Source organism: Manihot esculenta, chromosome 6 (assembly GCF_001659605.2).
Source record: "Manihot esculenta cultivar AM560-2 chromosome 6, M.esculenta_v8, whole genome shotgun sequence".
Classification (NCBI taxonomy): Eukaryota; Viridiplantae; Streptophyta; class Magnoliopsida; order Malpighiales; family Euphorbiaceae; genus Manihot; species Manihot esculenta.
The window spans coordinates 30,041,778-30,060,949 of record NC_035166.2 but is presented as its reverse complement, the minus strand read 5'-3'; the positions used below and the strand labels follow the sequence as shown (position 1 = coordinate 30,060,949).

General features: G+C 34.0%; 3 protein-coding genes across 4 annotated transcripts; 2 read left to right on the top strand and 1 right to left on the bottom strand.

Moving 5' to 3' along the window:
• The first annotated feature begins 1,081 nt into the window (after positions 1-1,081).
• Positions 1,082-8,636, top strand: LOC110617604 (mediator of RNA polymerase II transcription subunit 8). Of its 2 annotated transcripts, none has more exons than XM_021760512.2 (12): positions 1,082-1,399; positions 1,536-1,660; positions 2,017-2,141; positions 2,220-2,403; positions 3,396-3,506; positions 3,610-3,677; positions 4,193-4,477; positions 5,957-6,013; positions 6,929-7,126; positions 7,453-7,506; positions 7,891-7,951; positions 8,244-8,636. In XM_021760512.2, exons 1-12 carry the CDS (start codon positions 1,194-1,196, stop codon positions 8,447-8,449), a joined length of 1,680 nt encoding a protein of 559 aa, XP_021616204.1. In that variant the 5' UTR covers positions 1,082-1,193; the 3' UTR covers positions 8,450-8,636. The 2 variants fall into 2 exon arrangements, with proteins under 2 accessions (XP_021616204.1, XP_021616203.1); XM_021760511.2 differs by having other exon boundaries at positions 1,084-1,399; positions 4,196-4,477; positions 6,917-7,126.
• Positions 8,637-8,747: 111 nt separating this feature from the next.
• Positions 8,748-10,098, bottom strand: LOC110617606. Its single transcript, XM_021760513.2, has 2 exons — positions 9,774-10,098; positions 8,748-9,238 (listed from the first exon to the last, which is right to left on the bottom strand). Exons 1-2 carry the CDS (start codon positions 10,055-10,057, stop codon positions 9,187-9,189), a joined length of 336 nt encoding a protein of 111 aa, XP_021616205.1. The 5' UTR covers positions 10,058-10,098; the 3' UTR covers positions 8,748-9,186.
• Positions 10,099-12,014: 1,916 nt separating this feature from the next.
• Positions 12,015-18,910, top strand: LOC110617600 (E3 ubiquitin-protein ligase MARCHF1). Its single transcript, XM_021760506.2, has 8 exons — positions 12,015-12,229; positions 13,237-13,553; positions 13,763-13,848; positions 14,938-15,084; positions 15,778-15,880; positions 17,228-17,340; positions 17,827-17,947; positions 18,494-18,910. Exons 2-7 carry the CDS (start codon positions 13,325-13,327, stop codon positions 17,917-17,919), a joined length of 771 nt encoding a protein of 256 aa, XP_021616198.1. The 5' UTR covers positions 12,015-12,229; positions 13,237-13,324; the 3' UTR covers positions 17,920-17,947; positions 18,494-18,910.
• Positions 18,911-19,172: the final 262 nt, after the last annotated feature.

The window sequence follows — 19,172 nt, the reverse complement described above, 5'->3', positions numbered from 1 at the left end:
TTTATACGGATATTCAGATAAAAGCAGTTAAATTATTAAACTTTTTTGAGGCAAAACATAATACATGGAGAGAGAGCGGGTATGATTTTGTTTGCTTTTGATCTCTTGGTGTAGGGTTTGGTGAGAAAAGTAGTTTCATGTGTATATTAGTTTCTATGGTTATATAAATCACCAAAAATTTAATATAATAGTATCCATGACTTAAAAATCTTTGGCATCCACATAGTTTAATAAATGCGAGTATACAAAGTGATTATTAATCTTTAAACAACAAAAGGCGGAAGCTTAATCAGAATTGTTATTATTTTTAAATTCTTATTCAATTTATTTTTAAAAATTGTAATGAAATAAAAATCAAAAATTGAACATACAACGCTAACTTCTCAAATTTATTTAGATATAATTATCATCAGGTTAAGCGTAATTTATTTTTTTTATTTATTTTAAATCTCACATTATATTTTTAAAATAATAATTTATTGACGTATCTCAATTAATATTTATTAAAAATTAATTTATTAATTTTTAAAATGTTTTTATAGTATAAATTATTTCATTTAAATAAAATCATGATTTATTTAGTTCCTTATTATTCCATACAATCTACTTAACATAAAATACTAATGTAGCATATAATTTTCGGTGTAAAAAGCAGAGCTGTTCAATGGCTTTGTTTGCCAGAAATATAATAAAAAAATCATTTTTATTAAAATTATATTTTACAATAGAAAAAAAAAATCTAAAATTTAGTTCAAAGCCAGCATAAGCAGGCCGCACCGGGCTCGTGGCCATGTCCTGCCATGGATGATGGATGGGTCCAAGTCCGACGTTTATGGATTATATAATTTGACAAATCAATACCAGGCTTCTATGTTTTACCGAAATTCTTTTTCAATTTCTACTTCAGAAATTTCTTATTTTGTTTAAAACCGTTATTTGTTTCATAAAATTAAATTATAAAATTTTTATTCTTTTAAAAATAAATGAAGTAAGCATTATATATTTAAATTAAATAATATAAATATTTATATTTTATTTAAAGACTTTAATAGAGGTAAAAAAACATTTTAATTGAAGAAATTTCTAATAAAAAGTTCAACTCACCCTTTGTCTGGGATTTCACTCGTGTTTTTGAAGGAGTGGGTTCCGTCCACCTCCTCTCTATAGAATCGAAGAACCAAAAAATCTCAGGAATGGAGGGAATGATGCAGGACCAATCTCAGCTCCAAAATCAACAACCACCACCGCAGATCGTGGTACCGGAAAGGCTGAACCAGGCGGTACAGCAGCAGCTCAACTTGGAGGCCGTAAAAACTCGAGCTATTAGCCTCTTCAAAGCCATCTCCCGCATCCTTGAAGAATTCGATGCCCATGCTCGGTCCAATGTCACCCCCAAATGGTTATAACCTTTTTCTACGCAATTTTATTCTCTTATTTATCTATTGATTCTAATTTTCTGTTTTACTAATATATTGTTGAAGTTTACAAGTGATATATCCTTTATCCTACTAATATATTATGCTGTTGTGCATCAGGCAAGATATTTTGGGGCAATATTCTATGGTGAATCTTGAGCTTTTCAACATTGTGGACGAGATTAGGAAGGTTTCCAAGGCTTTTGTCGTGCATCCGAAGAACGTTAATGCAGAAAATGCTACAAGTATGGTCATCTTTCTGGCATGGTAGTTAGATACTAGCTAACTATCTTTGAATAATTAGAATTTTGGTTGTGCACATTGATAATTCACGTTTAGTTATCTTAGTCCTGGTATTATGCGGGTGAAATTTTTATCTCGTCCCTCACTGGTATTAAGTTTCTGCGGCACCAAAATATGTATTCATGCCTATGGAGTTTGTTTTTGCAACCATAAAGTTACTCAAGTATCTGCATGCTTTGCTTCTGGAGTTTAGAAGAGTTTATCTTCTCCAACACATCTTCCCATCTATTTTCATATGCCAGAAGATAATGATTAATCATAATATTAATGCATGCTTTTGGGGATTATGTGGATGCAGTTCTGCCTGTTATGCTATCCTCAAAACTATTACCAGAGATGGAAATAGATGACAATTCCAAGAGAGAGCAATTGCTTCAGGGGTTGCAAAGTTTGCCAATATCCTCACAAATTGAGAAGTTAAAGGTGAATTGAATTCTGTTGACCATCCAGTACACTATCTATGGATCCTTGTTTTCAGGGGCTTGACTTTGAATATTACAGAATAGAATTGATATGATTGCGGCAGCTTGTGAAAGTGCTGAAAAAGTATTAGATGATACTCGCAAAGCCTATCAATTTGGTACTCGGCAAGGGCCGACAATTCTTCCTACGTTAGACAAGAGTCAGGCTGCGAAAATTCAAGAACAGGAGAATTTACTTCGAGCTGCTGTAAATTATGGTGAAGGTTAGACTCTTCACTGCTAAAATTCATGCACATGATTTGTTTGATTATTATTTCTTTGATGATTGTGTGGGAAGGGAATTAAACCTCAAATCAGTTGAAGCATATATCTCTGTCATAACAGTAACTTTGTTATGGTTGTTTGTGGATATGATGGGTTTGGTCATCGAGCTAATTCCTTTAGTGGTCATTGCTGCAACGTCTATAATTGCAATTAAATGGAGCATGTTAGTTGCCAATTCAAAACTGTCATTGCATGCAAGCTTGAATTTCCTAATTTTGTTGTAAAATTTTCCTTCTAGTAAACAATTGAGGAGCAGTAACCTTTCTGTGATTATAATCTTCATTAGGCATTATCAAAACTTAGAAGGATATAAAATATTAAAGTTCAAATAAGCCCCTAAATTTTTTTATTTTCATAAACCCAATTTGATTTTTTTTGGCCAAATAAAACCTGAACTTTAACGTTAAGTCCAAATAAGTCAAGATCTAATATTTTTTAATGATAAAATGTTATTTTCTGTAATTTTTAATATTAAAGTTATGTAGTACTTTTAATTAAAACAAAAATAAAAATAAAAATTCAAGTATAAAAATAGTAATTAAATTTTGAGCATTTAAAAATTGCAGAGAATGGTAATTTATTATTAAAAAAGTAATATTTCATTAGGTTACAGAACTTAAATGCAAGGCTCAGGGTTTTATTTGGAGAAAAGGTCTAATTGGGCTTATATGAACTTCAATGGAAAGTTAGAAATTTATTTGGACTTTTTTCTCAAAATATTAAATTTGCAGTAATTTTGTATTATTATTAGAAATCCAATCTAGCACTAAATTTTGAAAGTCTCGGATGTATCATGGAAGTACTTGACCTCACCGACCTTTGATGAATGTATATTGGTTCTCCTTAGCTTTTGTTGGAAAATTTTACTCTAGCTGAGTATACTTGTCATCAATTATTCGCAAAAAAAAAAAAAAAAATCATATGGATGCAGGACTTAGAGTGACAGGAGACCAGAGGCAGATCACATCTGCACTTCCAATGCATCTTGCAGATGTGCTGCTTGTGGGGGATGGAGGGCAGCATAATTTTTCTGATTCTTCTGGTAATATTGATCGTCTTAGTGCAACATAAAATATTCTTTGTAATTTTTTATTTGAACATAGCACTAATGGTGTTGTGGAATCTGTCTAAACTCTAACCAACAGGGATGTACATGAAAAGCACTCCACCTCTGCCATCAAATAGCATCAATAATCAGGGACCTTTACTACAGGTTAGATCATTTGACTTCTTGGAAATAGAAGAGTTTCATTCTGAATTCTCTACATGTTTATTTTTGTGTATGCCGGTATTCTTTGGTGTATATATGTGATTAAATATTTTAGTTTATTTTTGTATCTTCTCATCCAGTTATGCTGAAGGTTGCATTTTATCCTATCATTCACTATGAAGTTCCTGTTATTTGCATATAGTTTCTGTCTGAACTTCAAACCTATGATGTGTTTTTGCTCATTTCCTGTTTGCTTATAGAGCTCAAGGTACAGGGCTAATCATTAATTATATACTATGAATGTCATAATTGAACATGGGATGTAATAGATATGTCTTCATAACATGAAAAGTTTATATTGTAAGTCATCAACCATAAAACGTCTTATGATGGAGTAGCTAAAGCTTTGCCTTTAACTTATTGAGTACTCTTTTTATTTTCCATTTACATTGGACGAGAAGTTCATTTGTGCTCCATTATGCCACTGTTCTTCTTTTAAGTTTTTAACACATCTACAGCAGGCATCAGGAACAACGCTTATGGGAAGATCAGCTGCATCTCCCTCTGCTGCTACAAGTGCTACTTCCTTTGACAATACTACAACTTCCCCACTGCCATATGCCAACTCACCAAGGTCAAGTGCAAACATGATGAACACACCTTCTCCACAGCAACAAACCCAACAGCAGCAGCAGCAGCAGCAACAACAACAACAAAGGCAAAAAATGATGCAATTACCACATCAACAACAACTCCTTGCTCAGCAACAATTCAGACAATCTTCAATGCAAGGATTGGGACAGGTATGGTTTTCTGGCAGTTCTTCAACTTTGGTATTGAACATAGCCATAAAGCCTAGGCATTCACCTTTCTGACTGACTCAAGGAACACTTTTTCTAACTGTTTGTATTTCATATTCTTTTATAACAGGTAAAACATTTGGCACTTAGTTCATGCAACATTCTGTATAACAAAAGCTTTGAGTTATTGTGTCTGTTTTTCGAGTTTTTAGAAGCCTTAGTTTCATTAGAGATCATCTAGATGAGAGTTTTCAGAGTTGTTTGAAGTTTGTCAGGGTAAATGCGGTTTGCCCCCAAATTTTTTATTTTCAACTATAATGAATGGCTTGATTTGTTCAACATCTTTTTGGCGATGTTTGGTTCAATTGCAATTCCTAAATTTTTGTGGAATTCAATTGAATTTCATGTTTTGTGTGTTTGGTTTGAATAAAAATTAGAATTCAATTATATGAATTCAATTCCATGGAATTGGTTATAACTAAAACCAATTCCTATCAAATTTGATGGAATTTGATATGAATTCCACGAAATTTACACATCATATTTTGGACTAAAATGCTCTTCTCAAATAATTTTCTCTCAATAATTTATCCCTTATATTTTATTGGTCATAAAAGTGAAAACTATAAAACTAGTTTTCTATTTATCTACTATTATTATATAAAGACAATTATATAATATATATTTTTATTTTTCTAATTTTAAAATATCTAAGTTTATTTTCTCTTACTAATAAGACTGTTTATTTTATTGTGTTAACCTCCAAGTCATGAAAATTTATTTTAAGTTTATTAATATATTTTTAATGGGTTTATATTTTTGTTAGTTGTTATAAATTTGTTAAATATAAAATTTTTGATAGAGTAGAATTTTTTTATTTTACTCTTAAGGATAATTTAAGAAATGAAAAATGAGACATGTGGAACTCAATTGAATTCTGCATTTTAAGTTGTGTCATACAAAACAATGGAATCCATTTCAAATGAATTATATTTAAAATTAAATTAAATTCCATATAGTTTTGTAAGATAGAATTGAACCAAACACTATGTTTGAAACGTAAGATCTTAAATTTATGATGAGTTCTCTATTAAAGCCTTGTCTGCCTCCATCTGTGTATCTCGCCATCATTTGCCCAAATATTTTGAATGATATTGTTTAAAAGATAAGTTTTGTTTTTAGCTGAAGTTATACTAGATCCAATCAGTTTAATAATTAAAAAAAAGAAAAGAAAAGAAATTGTGGAAGTATCAGGATTTTTGTTCAAACGTTTAAACTTATATCTTTGATGTGTTTTGGAGTAGATATCAAACAGATCTGACAGTTTTTTTTAAACTTCGCTCCACTTGATTGCCTATTCAGCTACAGTTCATTGCATTTAGTTCATATCGCCAACTTATGTTGGGTTAGCAAAAGTTACAAACTCAGTAGTGTGTCATGCCATTGCTGTTCTTGTTTAATATCCAAATAAAAATTTTGCAGAACCAGCTGCCGCAGCTGCATGATTTGCAGGGACAGAATCAGCAGAAGTTTCAGCAGGTAATGGTTGTAGTTGCTATTATAATCATCATTATTCCGTTAGTGTTGTTTTCTTGTTTATTTTCCCTCCTTGGAGCCTAATAGACTATATTGTAATTGTGTGGCATCTTTTTTCTAAAAAACAAGACTTTTGATATATTTTTACCATTTGTATGTATAAATTACTGGAACCCATGAGCGGACACGATTTATTTCCCTTTTGTTTTATCAAGTGAAGAAACAAAAATATGCATACAAGACACAATTTGAACAAGATTAGTAGCAGTATTAAGCATCTCTATGATGAAACAGGAAATATACATTTTTCTTCAGGAGAAAAGGTATGTGGCTGATATTTTGTACTCCATGAAAGATACTTTGTATGTACCATGAAATATGTTCAATATAATGAACTTGCTAACAGAGTGTCTTTCATGTGCTCACCATGTGAGAATTGGATTAATCCTTCTCAAAAGTTAAAAACGGCAAAACTGATGCTTACAGAATTTTGAGTTTAGTGGCCATTTGAGGCATTTTTTAATCTTTAAGAGTAGGCTTGTAGACAATTGCTTGCTCTGGGTGATTTACCCAATCAAGAAGAAACTTTGGATCAGGTTCCCCATTAAAAATTTGGATATTTATTTTTATATCGTGACAATCTCAATCAAGTTAAGCTATGGGCACTTTGGTAATCAATGTACGCGATGAGGAAACTTAGTAACCAAAGACACCCCTGAATTATTGGGGTTGGACTGGGGAGTGGTGCCTGTTGCTACACCTTTCATCTTAATTAAAGACTTGACTTGATACCTTATCGTCTGTCTTAAATTATAGGACCTGTTGATGTGTCCCTTTTACATTTATTATTATTATTATTATTATTATTTTGTAATAATTTTTTGGTTGAAATTAATTTTTCACCAGTTACATGGACAGCATCAGATGCAATTTTCTCAGCCACTGGGACACCAGCAATTTCAGGGTAGGCAACTGCCCTCTGGACATGTTCAGCATGGAATGGGCCAAAACCCGCTTAACCAAGGGAATCCATTAAATCGCCATTTGAGCCAGTTTTCTGGTACTGCAAATAATGCACTGTTTAATGCTGCTCAGGGGGCACCAAATACCCAGATGGTCAGATATGTTAATTCACTCCCATAGTCTTGTATGATCTATTTTGTGTCAGCTGTGATTTTTTAAACTTTCTCTTCTAATTTTGATTACTATGGTGAGGTTGCATTATGACTGCGTTGCATCTATAAATTCCATATTTCTTCCATTAGCAACTGTTCTTATATTTATTAACATAGACGTCAATCAAATTTATTTTTTTTACTTCTTGTTGCATATTTAGTTTCGGCTGCCATTAGATAACCTTACACTTTAGCCTTTTATATTTCCTTTAAGAATGAGTGCATGAACTATGGACCTAACAATGTAAATTTATTCTCATTTTCTAGATTCCAAACATGTCAGCTACAATGTCGTCTCAGCCACTTGTGCCCCGAATGCAGGTATATGCCTTTCCAAATTTATCTTCCTTCCTTTCTGGCAACAAATATAATAAATAAGAGAGAGAGAGAGGAGGGGGTGGGAGGATGGAAGTTGGAGCTTGTTATGATGTCACTGCACTTTATATTTACAAGAAAGATATGAAAGATCTTGATCCACTGGAATTTGACCCTGAATCTCTGATAAATGAGAAGCAACTAACAATGTGGTGACGAGTTTCTTGCCCTGAACCCTCAATGGGAGATTTTGTTAAATGTGATGTAGATGAATTCTAGAAAAATTTGTAATTTGCTTTTCCACTGTGTTCTCATATGTTACTTTCTGTGCACCATGCATTAGAGAGTTCTCAATAATGCAACTTATTTTTACATGCTCAATATATGCAGTTTGGATTATCTGGTAGCAATCCCCAGAGGAGTCATGCATCCCAAATTCTGAATGATCAAAGTATGACCTATGCCCTTTGATATGCCTTTTTCTTCACCTTGCTGTATTGTTTGACTTTGCATTTCTTTTATGTTGTTATCGTTGATTTTCTTGCTATCTATTTCTCCCCTAATTTTTTGGTCCCCTCCCTAATCACTGGCCTGTATGGCTGTAACTGCCTTTTTTGTAAAAAAAGAAATAAATAAATAAGTGGAGTGCCATCAGGGCCATAATCATTTTTCGCACACAAATGCTTCAGCTACTGTGAGTATTGGTGTATGAGGCTGAAATCAGTTGGGGCTTTTGCGTGCAGTGTTCAATATGGGAGTGTCGAATCCTGGTAGTATGATGCCCATACAGCCACAGCAGCCTCAACAACAGCAGCAGCTTGGTTCTCAAGGTGCATTTGGTAATATGCCACCAAATGCACAGAATCTACAGTCCAATATGGTGACTCTGCAGAACGCATCGCAAAATCACTCCAATTTTGTACAACAGAGACAGCAGAATCAGCAGTAACTAGAATACTATATTAGTTCAAGCTAACCCCCCACCCTCCTTTCCTTTCTCCTCTTGTACATTTGGAATGACGTTATGTACCATTGCTTATGAAGTGTTACAGGTATTAGATTGAACTTATTATTTAGTATATATATAGAGGGCTATAATTATCATCAGAATATAAATTTTTATGCGATTTCCACTCTGCTCTCATGTTCTTCATTCTTTGCTGAGCTGTAACATGCTGGTCAATGTTTAGTTGCCTTATGTTTGAACCCATCAATGGTTAGTATGCATTTTAATAGTAATATCACGAGTACCATTGGTTGCCAACTTTAGCAGATATTAATATCATGTCCAATCAGATTCAGTGTTGCAATAATGGTCCGATTTTCACTGGCCTTCAATGAGGCTACTTAATAACTCAAAAAAATTGAAAATGAGCTTCTGAATAATGTAGTTGCGGGGATCAACAAGAGGATCTCCGCCCCCTCTATCTTCAAATCGAAAGTATTAGGCTATAAAGGAAAGGCGCCAAAAGTGGTTCTATGGCTGATAAGCTGGGAAGAATGAAGTGTAAAAAATGCCGTTGTACAAAATTTTTGTTGCAATTTGTTCATTTATGCGGTTATATTTCCTTAACAATGGAATGCAGTGAGCAAATTTGCTAGCAAAAATGAATACCAGGGACAAGAGGGGAAGAGGAAGGAAGTGCTACTTCTTCTCCATCTTTGTGGTTACTTGATATACTGGATTCAGAGAAACTTGGAACAGCAGTTGCAGCATTTCTGTAAAAACCATTCTAGCCTGCATTAAATGGGGAAAGGTTATTAGCCACCTTATACAGGTTTTTGGCCCCATTTTGATTGAATAATAAAAACTGTAATCAGATCCAATGTTTCTTAATTACTACACCATGCAAGCTAGCAGTCACACGGACACGGGGGCAGTCGGGCAGTGTCTTACTGCCTTTGACTGGTTGGTCTGCGTGGTTGAAGAGAAACCAATTAAAAGCAAAATTCCTACCAGTCAAAAGATCCAAAACAAATTCACAGGGGTACAATGAATTTTGCCAAACTTTTTTTTCAAAGTTCTTGATATTCTGAAGTATGATTCAAGAATAGATAACACCAAGCGAATCAAAACAATGAAAGGCATACAAGATACCATTATGGAAGAACGAAGCAAGGTAAACAAACTTAAGATGAGATGAAACAATTAAGATGCCCGTGATATGAAACACTAGTTTAGGTGAGTTGGACTTTAACGTAAATGTTAATGTTAATTAAGACTCGAATATTACATCACATGGGAAAGCTAACTACGAAGATGAATTGCTTACAAGTCCTGAAGGCATGAGCTCCTAGAATCCATTTGACGAGGATGCTGAAGGTCCAGTGAAAATGCAGACGCCACCTTTGCAGCAGTAGCCAATTTATCAGGCAAAAATGGGAGGTTTTCAGTGGACGTGTGGCTTGAAGGAGGCAGCGAAAAGGGTGGGGATGGAGAAGGAGATGGGGAGAATGAGTACTTTTGGTTGCCGGGTCCCGTGCTAATGGGCAGGGGAGATGGTGGTGTTGGCGGAGATGAAGATGGAGAAACACGCCCATTTCGCATTTCTGCCATTGAATATCCCTCAGTTGTTGGTGAGTTTTGTATTAGGATTGTACTTTCCCGGGAATTTATGTTTGAATTCTAGGTATATTAACCTAACAGTCATTTGGCCAATCTGTTAGTTGCATGAATCCTGAAGGTGAAGCTTTTGACTCCAACAAAATGGAATAGAAAATGTTTATCGAAAAATAATAGGGTAAAAAAAAAAATTAAGATTATAATCTAGAGATTGATACTAGAAACGTAGACCATAGAGTACCTTTTGAATTTGATTTATATTAATAATATCCTAATTTATATTAAATTTGATTAAAAATTAATTTAAACTATTTAAATTTGTTTTAAATTTAATTATTATTATTCGAATAAAATATTAATTTATTTAATTTTATATATTTTAATTAATAATTTATATAAAAAAATATTTTTTATTAATTATTTTATATTAAATTAATTATTTATATAAATAAATTTTGGTGATGAGTATTTTATAAATAAAATCTCATAAAATCCTATTATAATTATATGTTGCCATCCTTAAATGAAATTTGATCCCACGCCCTTTCGGTCCAGAACCTTAATCTGGCGCCTAGACCAACTCGGCCATCCCCACACGCTACTCAGAGATTTCGTCTTCCTTATTTTCTCATCACGCTCCACAAGAAACCTCTAATCCCAAACTTACCTTTCTAGTGGGCCTCCAATGTTTTGGATAAAAGCAAGTTAGCGCATTAGACGAAAAATATTATGACATTAATAATTGATACTTTTTAACATTATTGTTACAATTATTATTTCAAAAAATTAGCTTACGAGTATTAAATTTCAATTTCCAAAATATTTTTAATATATTTAATCATGCATTTAACACAATTTTAAATATTTTTAAAAGAAATTGTAATAATTTTATAAAATATAATTAATTATAAACTTATTTTATGTTAAAATAAATTTAATAGTTTTTAAAATTTTTTTATGCAAAATAGATTACAATCATATTGAGTCCAAACTCAAGAGGAAGGAGTACAGAAAGTTAATCCATATAGTCCAAATCGAAAAGGATTCAACCCAAGTCCATACAATCTGGCTGAGTTCAAAAAACCTTGGAGCCGAATTGCGAAAATCAGAGCATCCCAGGGACCCATCCATTGGCCAAAACGGCATTGCCTCACCAGTACATTAAAAAATCCAGCTACCAAACGGCATCGCTTTCTGCTCACCGTAGACCGCACCGATCAAAACAATCACTGAGCGAATCAATAACAACAGCAAGCAGAGCTTTCAACTCACTCTCGCAGAGGTTCCACCGGCCACCACTCGTTCACAAACAAAGCAAATAAAACGCAAAAAATATAACAGAATAAAACACACCAAGAGTAGTCGGTCGCACATAAAAAGCCACCATGCAAATAGAAAAAAACACTCAACACAGTTGTGTTTAGGCATGAGGATGAGTGTAAAATTAAATTTTGAGAATTTTTTTCTCATTTTTCATTTAATTTTAATAAAAAAAATGAAAAAACTATTTAATTATATAAGTACGTTATGCTAATTTTTTAAAATTAAAAAATTAATTTATATATAATATTAATACCCAAATACTAAATAATAAATTTTTTTAAAATTTATTTAGAATTAATTAACTTCTACACATAATTAAATTAATTAATTTAATTTAATTTTATACAATAACACGCCAGACGAGACGAGACGAGACGAGACAGACATAAAAATAAAAATAATTAGAGGTCACACTGGGGAACGCCTGGCTGTCGCATATAACTCGGTCCAGATAGATACATCCTGACTACGTTACTAGATAATGTCTGTTACGTACATCTACAACACAGCCCAACCACAATTCTACACGCGACCGTCAACCCCCCTCTTCCTATACTTTGAGCTTCACGATCTAAAAGCCTCTGTAATTTTATCACTAATTCTGCATCAAATGTTTTATTTTAATTACGGTCTGTTCAAGTTAAGGTTTGTCTACTCTCTCTCTCGATCAATTAGCGCTCCCTGTCTCTCTCTCTCTCTCTCTCTCTCTCTCTATCTTTCATTTGCCATTGACGCTAAACTACAAACCCTACACTTTCATTCAAATCTCGCCTGATTTGTATCTGAATTCCTTATGAGCGAATCCGGATTTTGTTGAAATATCATGATGATCCTTAATTTTTGGTAAATATCAACATTTTCATCTTCTTACTTCCATTTTTCTCTCTGTTTTTTGACTTTTTAGGCTTTAGATTTTGCAGCTTAATGCAAAAATGCTTGCTTATCTTCTGTTTAATTCCGCCAAACTATTAGACAGCGAGTTCTCTCTTCCTGATTTGAGTGCTTTTTTTTTTTCGATGGTTCAACATGAGAATGGAGCAATCATTCACCTGCTTAAAATGGAAAATGAATGCTGTCCATGATTCTATCTTTATAACTAAACGGCATTTTCAATGATATTAAGCATTGAATTGTTTTGAAACTGAGTAATAGCCATGAATTATGCAAAAGTTCATTGATTCATTTTCTTACAGAGTAAGCAAAGAAGGTTATGAATTATGAGTAGAGAAGCTTCCCATACTTGTTATTAGCTATCCCTCGTAGCATTCATGAATGGTCCCTGCTATCAAGTGCAAGGGTCATGTGGAAATTATCAAAGTTTGATGCATCATACATAGAATCCCTAACTGAGGACATGGCTCAAAACTCTCAAGTGTAAAAAAGTCAAAGTTTACGTACACATGGTAGATAATTTGATGAAGATATCGTATGATCTATTATCCAGTGCCTGCATTTAATCCAGGAAAGATCTTTTTGGAGCTCATAATCATGTGCATCTTAAACGTTATTGTGCTATTACTTATGCAACATATATGAAGCTGTGATATTACTTGGTTCTGAGTGAGCCCACTTATTTTGTTGGTGCAAAACTTTTCGTTGACATCCATTCAGATTGAGCGCTCCTGTGAATTTTACAGAAGTTATCTAACTAGACATTCTTGTGTCAAATTGAGTTGGACACTTTTTACAAATATGTTCGAAATGCTTATCAGATGATATTTGTTCTTGGATTTTGATTTACATTTTGACACAGTGTTTGAATCCAACTGTTACTTTTCATTAGAGTTGGCACTTGTTGCATGTCCTGTATACTGTCGAGCATAACCAGTTATTTTTCACCTTTTTTGCAGGTTGCCTAATTTCTATTGAAATGTGTGGCAGGAATTATATGTTTTTTGATGAATTTGACAGTTTAATGCTGATTCAATATTATCTGAAATGCAATTAGTATCAAATGATAGTCACAAGGAAGATATTTCAGAAAGTGAACCCATCTTATGCCAGTCGACCATTTTGCATCATTCGCAAGAATCATCATCTTCATGTGAAATTATATCTGTAGTACAGGATTGCGATGGTGATGATTTAGAAAGTGTTCATATCGATGAAACCTGTCATCTAGTGAATTCAGATCAACCTCAATGTCGTATTTGCCTTGATAATGGAGGTCTTTACTACCTATTCTGCTTGGTACCTTTTTTGTATCTGTATCTTAAATTTTCTTGTCCCATTTGACATGATTGATTTTCTCACAAATTAAGATGAGATTTTTGGACTATACACCATTTATTATGGCCCAGAAGTTGTGCGTTATGTGCAACTATAATTGGTGTTTCTGAACCTAATCAGATTGCAGCATGTGCTGATTTTTTACAGGAGAAGACCTAATTGCACCATGCCATTGCAAAGGCACTCAAAAGTATGTTCATAGGTCTTGCCTTGATAATTGGAGGTCAACCAAGGTGATTATTATTTTCACTGGCATCCCTTTTCCTTGACTACGAGAATCATCATTGATATTTTGGATGATACTTTTTGAAGCTGATATTATGGAAAAATGAACCTTCTATTTGGGCCATAGGCACTCCTCTCCTTGAGTTAGCTTGAGTTAGCTTTTGGGGTGAGTTAGGCCTGACCCAAATTTAACATGGTATCAGAACCTCCCCATTCAATGTTGGGCCTCCTATAAATATATCGCGTACCAGTAAAATTCTGGATATGAGGGGTGTGTGTTGAATCCCATATCGGTTGTAGAAAGGGGTAACGTGGGTCAGTTTGGGCCAAGTGAAAAGTGGGTCTAAAAGTTATTAGGGTCAGTTTGGCCGGACTGTTTCAATTGGTATCAAAGCCACCCTGGGTCAGACAAATTGTGCAAAGCTAGTGGGCCTGCGAGGAAAGAGCTACCCGTGAGAGATGAGGTGGAGCCGCCGGAAGTACTAGCGAACCACAATACCCGAGGGTCCGGTCCTGGTTAGCAATTGTATCCGATTCAGTTGGGATGAGGACGTCGTAAATTTAGCGGGACCGAGTGTAACGGTCAGCTGCCTACTTCCGCTGCGGAAGCCGTCCCACATCGGGAGATTATAGAAAATCGGAATTGTATATAATAGCTAGCACGAAACTACTAAATAACTTGGGTTAACTATTTTGGACCAAGTGGAAAGTGGGCCCAAAAGTTATTTGGGCCAGGCTATTTTAATTGGTATCAGAGCCTCCCCATCCAATGTTGGGCCTCCTATAAATATATCACGCACCAGTAAAATTCATTCTGGGCGTGAGGCGATGTGGCCCAGAGGCGATGTGTTGAATCCCACATCGGTTGTGGAAAGGGGTAATGTGCCTCTTGTATGGGCCATAGGCACTCATCCCCTTGAGCTAGCTTTTGGGGTGAGTTAGGTCTGGCCCAAATTTAAGAGTGATTTTGTGTAGTGGTGCAAAAGTTTCAGATAATTATGTCTATTTCAGAATGATAGATTCATCTGATTGATAATTTTAGATTCTGTAGTTTTTAATTGTTAGTACTTCTTTATTTACTTCCATGATTTTTTCAGGAGGGCTTTGCTTTTGCTCACTGCACAGAGTGCAGGGCATTGTTTGTATTACGTGCCAATGTCCCTCCTGATCGCTGGTGGTTGAGATTGAAATTTCAGTTCCTTGTTGCCAGGGACCATGCACTCATTTTTGTAGCTGTACAGCTGGTATGTTAAACAATTGTTTCACACTAATTGATCAGTTTGATGTTGTTCACTTACCTTGTTTGGGCTAGTTATCATCATTGTCTACCCAATTACTTAAAAAGTATTTTTTTGAATATGATTAAAATGGCTTCCTGTTCTGGCATGCATCACTTAGTCTCTCTTAAGTTGTTTTCATATTCTCTCATTCATTATTCTAGCCTGTGCTGAATCTTACTGCACATCTAAATTTAGAAGTCTAACATTGTTTATAATAGTTGTGGTAAATAATTTCTAACTTCAAGGCTCCCCTTTCTGAAACTGAAATTTCCCATGTTGTGGCTTTACTTGGATTAAGATATAAACTGCATTAGATGAACTGATGAACTGATCATAACGAAAGTTAGAAAATTATCTTTTAGGATTCTGGGGTTGCTGCACTTAGAAAACTTTTTCTGAAGATCTTCAGTTTCCAAACCAAACATGCTAATTCATGCATATAGTGCTTATTGAATATCATTTTTTTTTGTGGAATATCAACCATACAGTCATACATTGAAACTAAACATTCAGGATAATCTAACATTCAATTTACATATCACTATATGGGGAACTGTTTTGGTCATATGGTCGCCATATTTGTTCTATTAATTCTTTGAATCCATGTTGATGGTTCTTTTCTTGTTTAGTGAGTTATTGGACTTATGCCATCAACAGATTGTTGCATTATTGGGGATGCTTGTCTATAAGTTCTATGGGGAGGAGCTCAGGGAAATGTTTGGCTATGAAGAACATCCTTATGGGTTTTATACAATGGCTGGTATGCACAGTACTACTAGTAATCTACTTGAATTCTGTTTTTGTGGTAAGCTTTACATCAGTGGTGGGATCAACATTTGGGTAAGATGTGGATTAAAGTTCAACTGTATAAATAGTTAAATAATATATATAGAAAATCATATTATGTTATCTTGGGAAGCTGCATGGAAAGGGATAATGATCAGATACAACCTTCAAAAAGTTGGGATTACATGGTTAACGTGTAATATTTCATAGAAGTTAAACTGAATCTGTAACATCTCTTTCCTGTCTGGTATGCTAATAACCGAATTACTGTGGAAAATGGTAGGTTTCTTCGAGTCCTCAATTGAAATCTTATCAACACAGATAAGTTTTCAGTTTGGAAAAAAGAAGCTTCCTATTGTTTTTGGGTAGAGAGAGAAATGGGAGTGGAGGACTGTGGGTTGGGGGTAGATAAAAAGATTTTAAGGAGTTTGACTAACTTTTTCACTATATCACTGTATTCTAACTTTATTAGAGATATTCATTAAGATGTAGTATTAATGTCCCATCTTCTTTTTGTGAAATGACAAATCCACAGCCTTTTTTTTAGGTGCAAAGCACAAACATTTTGTCTCTTCTTTTACTGACCTTTTAGTCAGGTGAAGACCTTCAAGATGAGAACAATTACAATTAGCCATTTGAAATTTTTAAACTTGGGGTATGGCCCATATTTGTTCACATTCTTGGAAATAAGCGCTACTTGAATTTTATTTTTTCAAGTCATTGCAACCTTAAGGAATTATGCCTATGGCACTTGCACTGCCTTTTTTCTCATGCAAAAGAAAATTTTACATCACTTGTGAATTTTCATTTTACTTATTAATAGTGCTAATGAACCAAAAAAAAGTTCTCTTAGCTAACACAAAAGGTTATTAAATTAATCCATTTGAGTAAACGTATCATTAAGGCATAATATTTAGAAAAAGAAGTTAGAGGTCTCTGTAATTGTTACTAATGTTAAAGTTTCTGGCCATTTACTGTTAATTTTAAAAGAAGTTGCTGTAGTTATAAATTTATGTGATTAGCATGTTAATACAAATAGGCTTACTCTTTTTTATAAAGGTGGATACTTGAGTTTACCCAAGTTAATGGGAATGTGTGCTTCCTGTTATTTATCATCAGGGTTTCTAAGGGCTTAACTAGTTAGCATTTCCTCTTCTGATGTGTTGTAATCTGCATTTGTAAATTTGAGGATAACTGGTATTATGGCATCTTATGTCTCGCATTTTTCATCAAATTTTCCACCTTTATATTTTAAAAGATATATATTTTTTATGGTTTCTTTGTGAGTACCTCTAATACCATGGTATTTTCAATGGTGCAGTTTTAGCTATTGTTTTGGTGGGTTTGCTCTATGGTTTCTTCATTGCCATCATTTGTGGACAAAGGATCAATGAACGTCATTACCATGTTCTTGCCAAACAAGAACTAACAAAGGTCTAGTATCTTATTCTTAAAGTGTGGGAGTTACTAAAATAATTTTTTATAGAACTGATTCCAAGTAATAATTTAAATTCAATTCTGTATTTATTACCAATTTTGTACAATATTTCCTTGAAGTTGGTGTCTTATCTTAGTTGTCTTTCAATTTGGCAACCCAAAACATTAGGAGTAGGTCCAATTTAATGCTAGTCTATCCATGAGGTCTGCTTTTAGAAGAGAAAGCTCCCTCTCAGAGCTCCAACTTTATATATATAGAAGGTTTTCTGTATACTAATTTTGTAATTGGAAATGACTATGTTCAAGCTTAAATAAAAGATTTTATAAAACATTTGGGTTGCTTTGATGACATGGAAGGATGTGTTCATATATTTTCCTTTTATTTTTCTTTCTTTTTCCTGCTTCAAGTTTCTGATTGCTTTTCTAATTTTTATAGCTGTTCTATAGTAAAGCATCATCATTTTGGTACTTCAATAATGTCAGGAATATGTGGTAGAAGACCGAGAAGCTAGCAAAACTGTACCTGAACTTGATGGCAGCCATGTCACAGAGCTAAGAATGTTGGGCCTTTATTAATTTGGGATTCTGCAGTGTTGTAATCTCAGTGAGTACTTTCAACTTCCTATTCACTTGATAAAGAATTTACATTAGACAGTATAATTAACCTTGAACATTTTGTGTTCACTTGACTACCTCTACTTCATAAGAGCCGCGAGATGGACAAGGAGTAATTTAACCTTTTTCTAGCGCTTTAGATCCTTCACATGCATGTATATTCTTGTATGCACTGGTATTTTGCTTTTCACGATTTTGGTTATTCACTTCTGTTTAACGTGAGTTAATGAGAGTTTGGTTCTCAGAAAATGCATTTGAAAGGGAATGGAGACTATTTTATAAACTTAAAAAAATCCAAATTCACATTTTCTGGAAGTATTAAGAAATTGGGGAAATGGAATAAAACAGGATATAGATATGAACAAAAAGGGCTTTGCTTGTCATATATGGTCTTCTAAATTTGTAAGGCCGTCTCAGGTTTTGTACTGTGAACTTATTAGATGAATTGCTGGCATCTTTGAACATCTTGTATCCTGGATGTGTTTTTACATTCAATCTTGTTCTTAGGATTTCTTTTTCACTATTATTTTTTCAGGTCTTGCATTCCCGTGGATGGGGTCATTTTCGGATAGTCCACATGAATATGTGCATCATGGTGCAAGTTGGTCCTTAATAATTTACATGAGGTCTTGCCTTCATGTGATTGCTTTTATGTTTAGACATGGCATCAGGGCATTGAGCAAATTAAAGGCTGGAAAAGTTGGTCCTTTCCCTCACTTGTATATGGGGATCTATAGGCATCTTCCAATTTAAAACTACGTAGCCAGGGGTGTTTTCTCTTTGCGAATTCCTCCACCTGTATTTCAGTCGTTGTGTTGTGTATTAAGAAACCAGCTCCATAGGGAATTGCTTGTTTGATATTTGTTCTTTGACGACAAAATTGTCCATACCTTTTTGTTTGTGAGAACAAAAAAAATGAATAACAAATTGAATTAAAATCTTCTTTTGTCTACTTATAGAATATTCTCCCTCGTGTATGTTTTCTGATTTTTCTCAATTTGTAGTCGTTACAAAAGGAGAAAAAAAGAAAAGGGAAAAAGAAAATTACCGCGACCTACTCGATAAAGCAATCATACGAGTATGATCAGGCAAAATTCCAAGGGTTAACTGATCAAGATAGTGCCATACTTCTGGCTGGTCTGGCTGAAGCTAGCAGTGTTAAATTGAATTGAATTTCCAATCTTTCTTTTTGCCATCTCATCAAATACTGATTT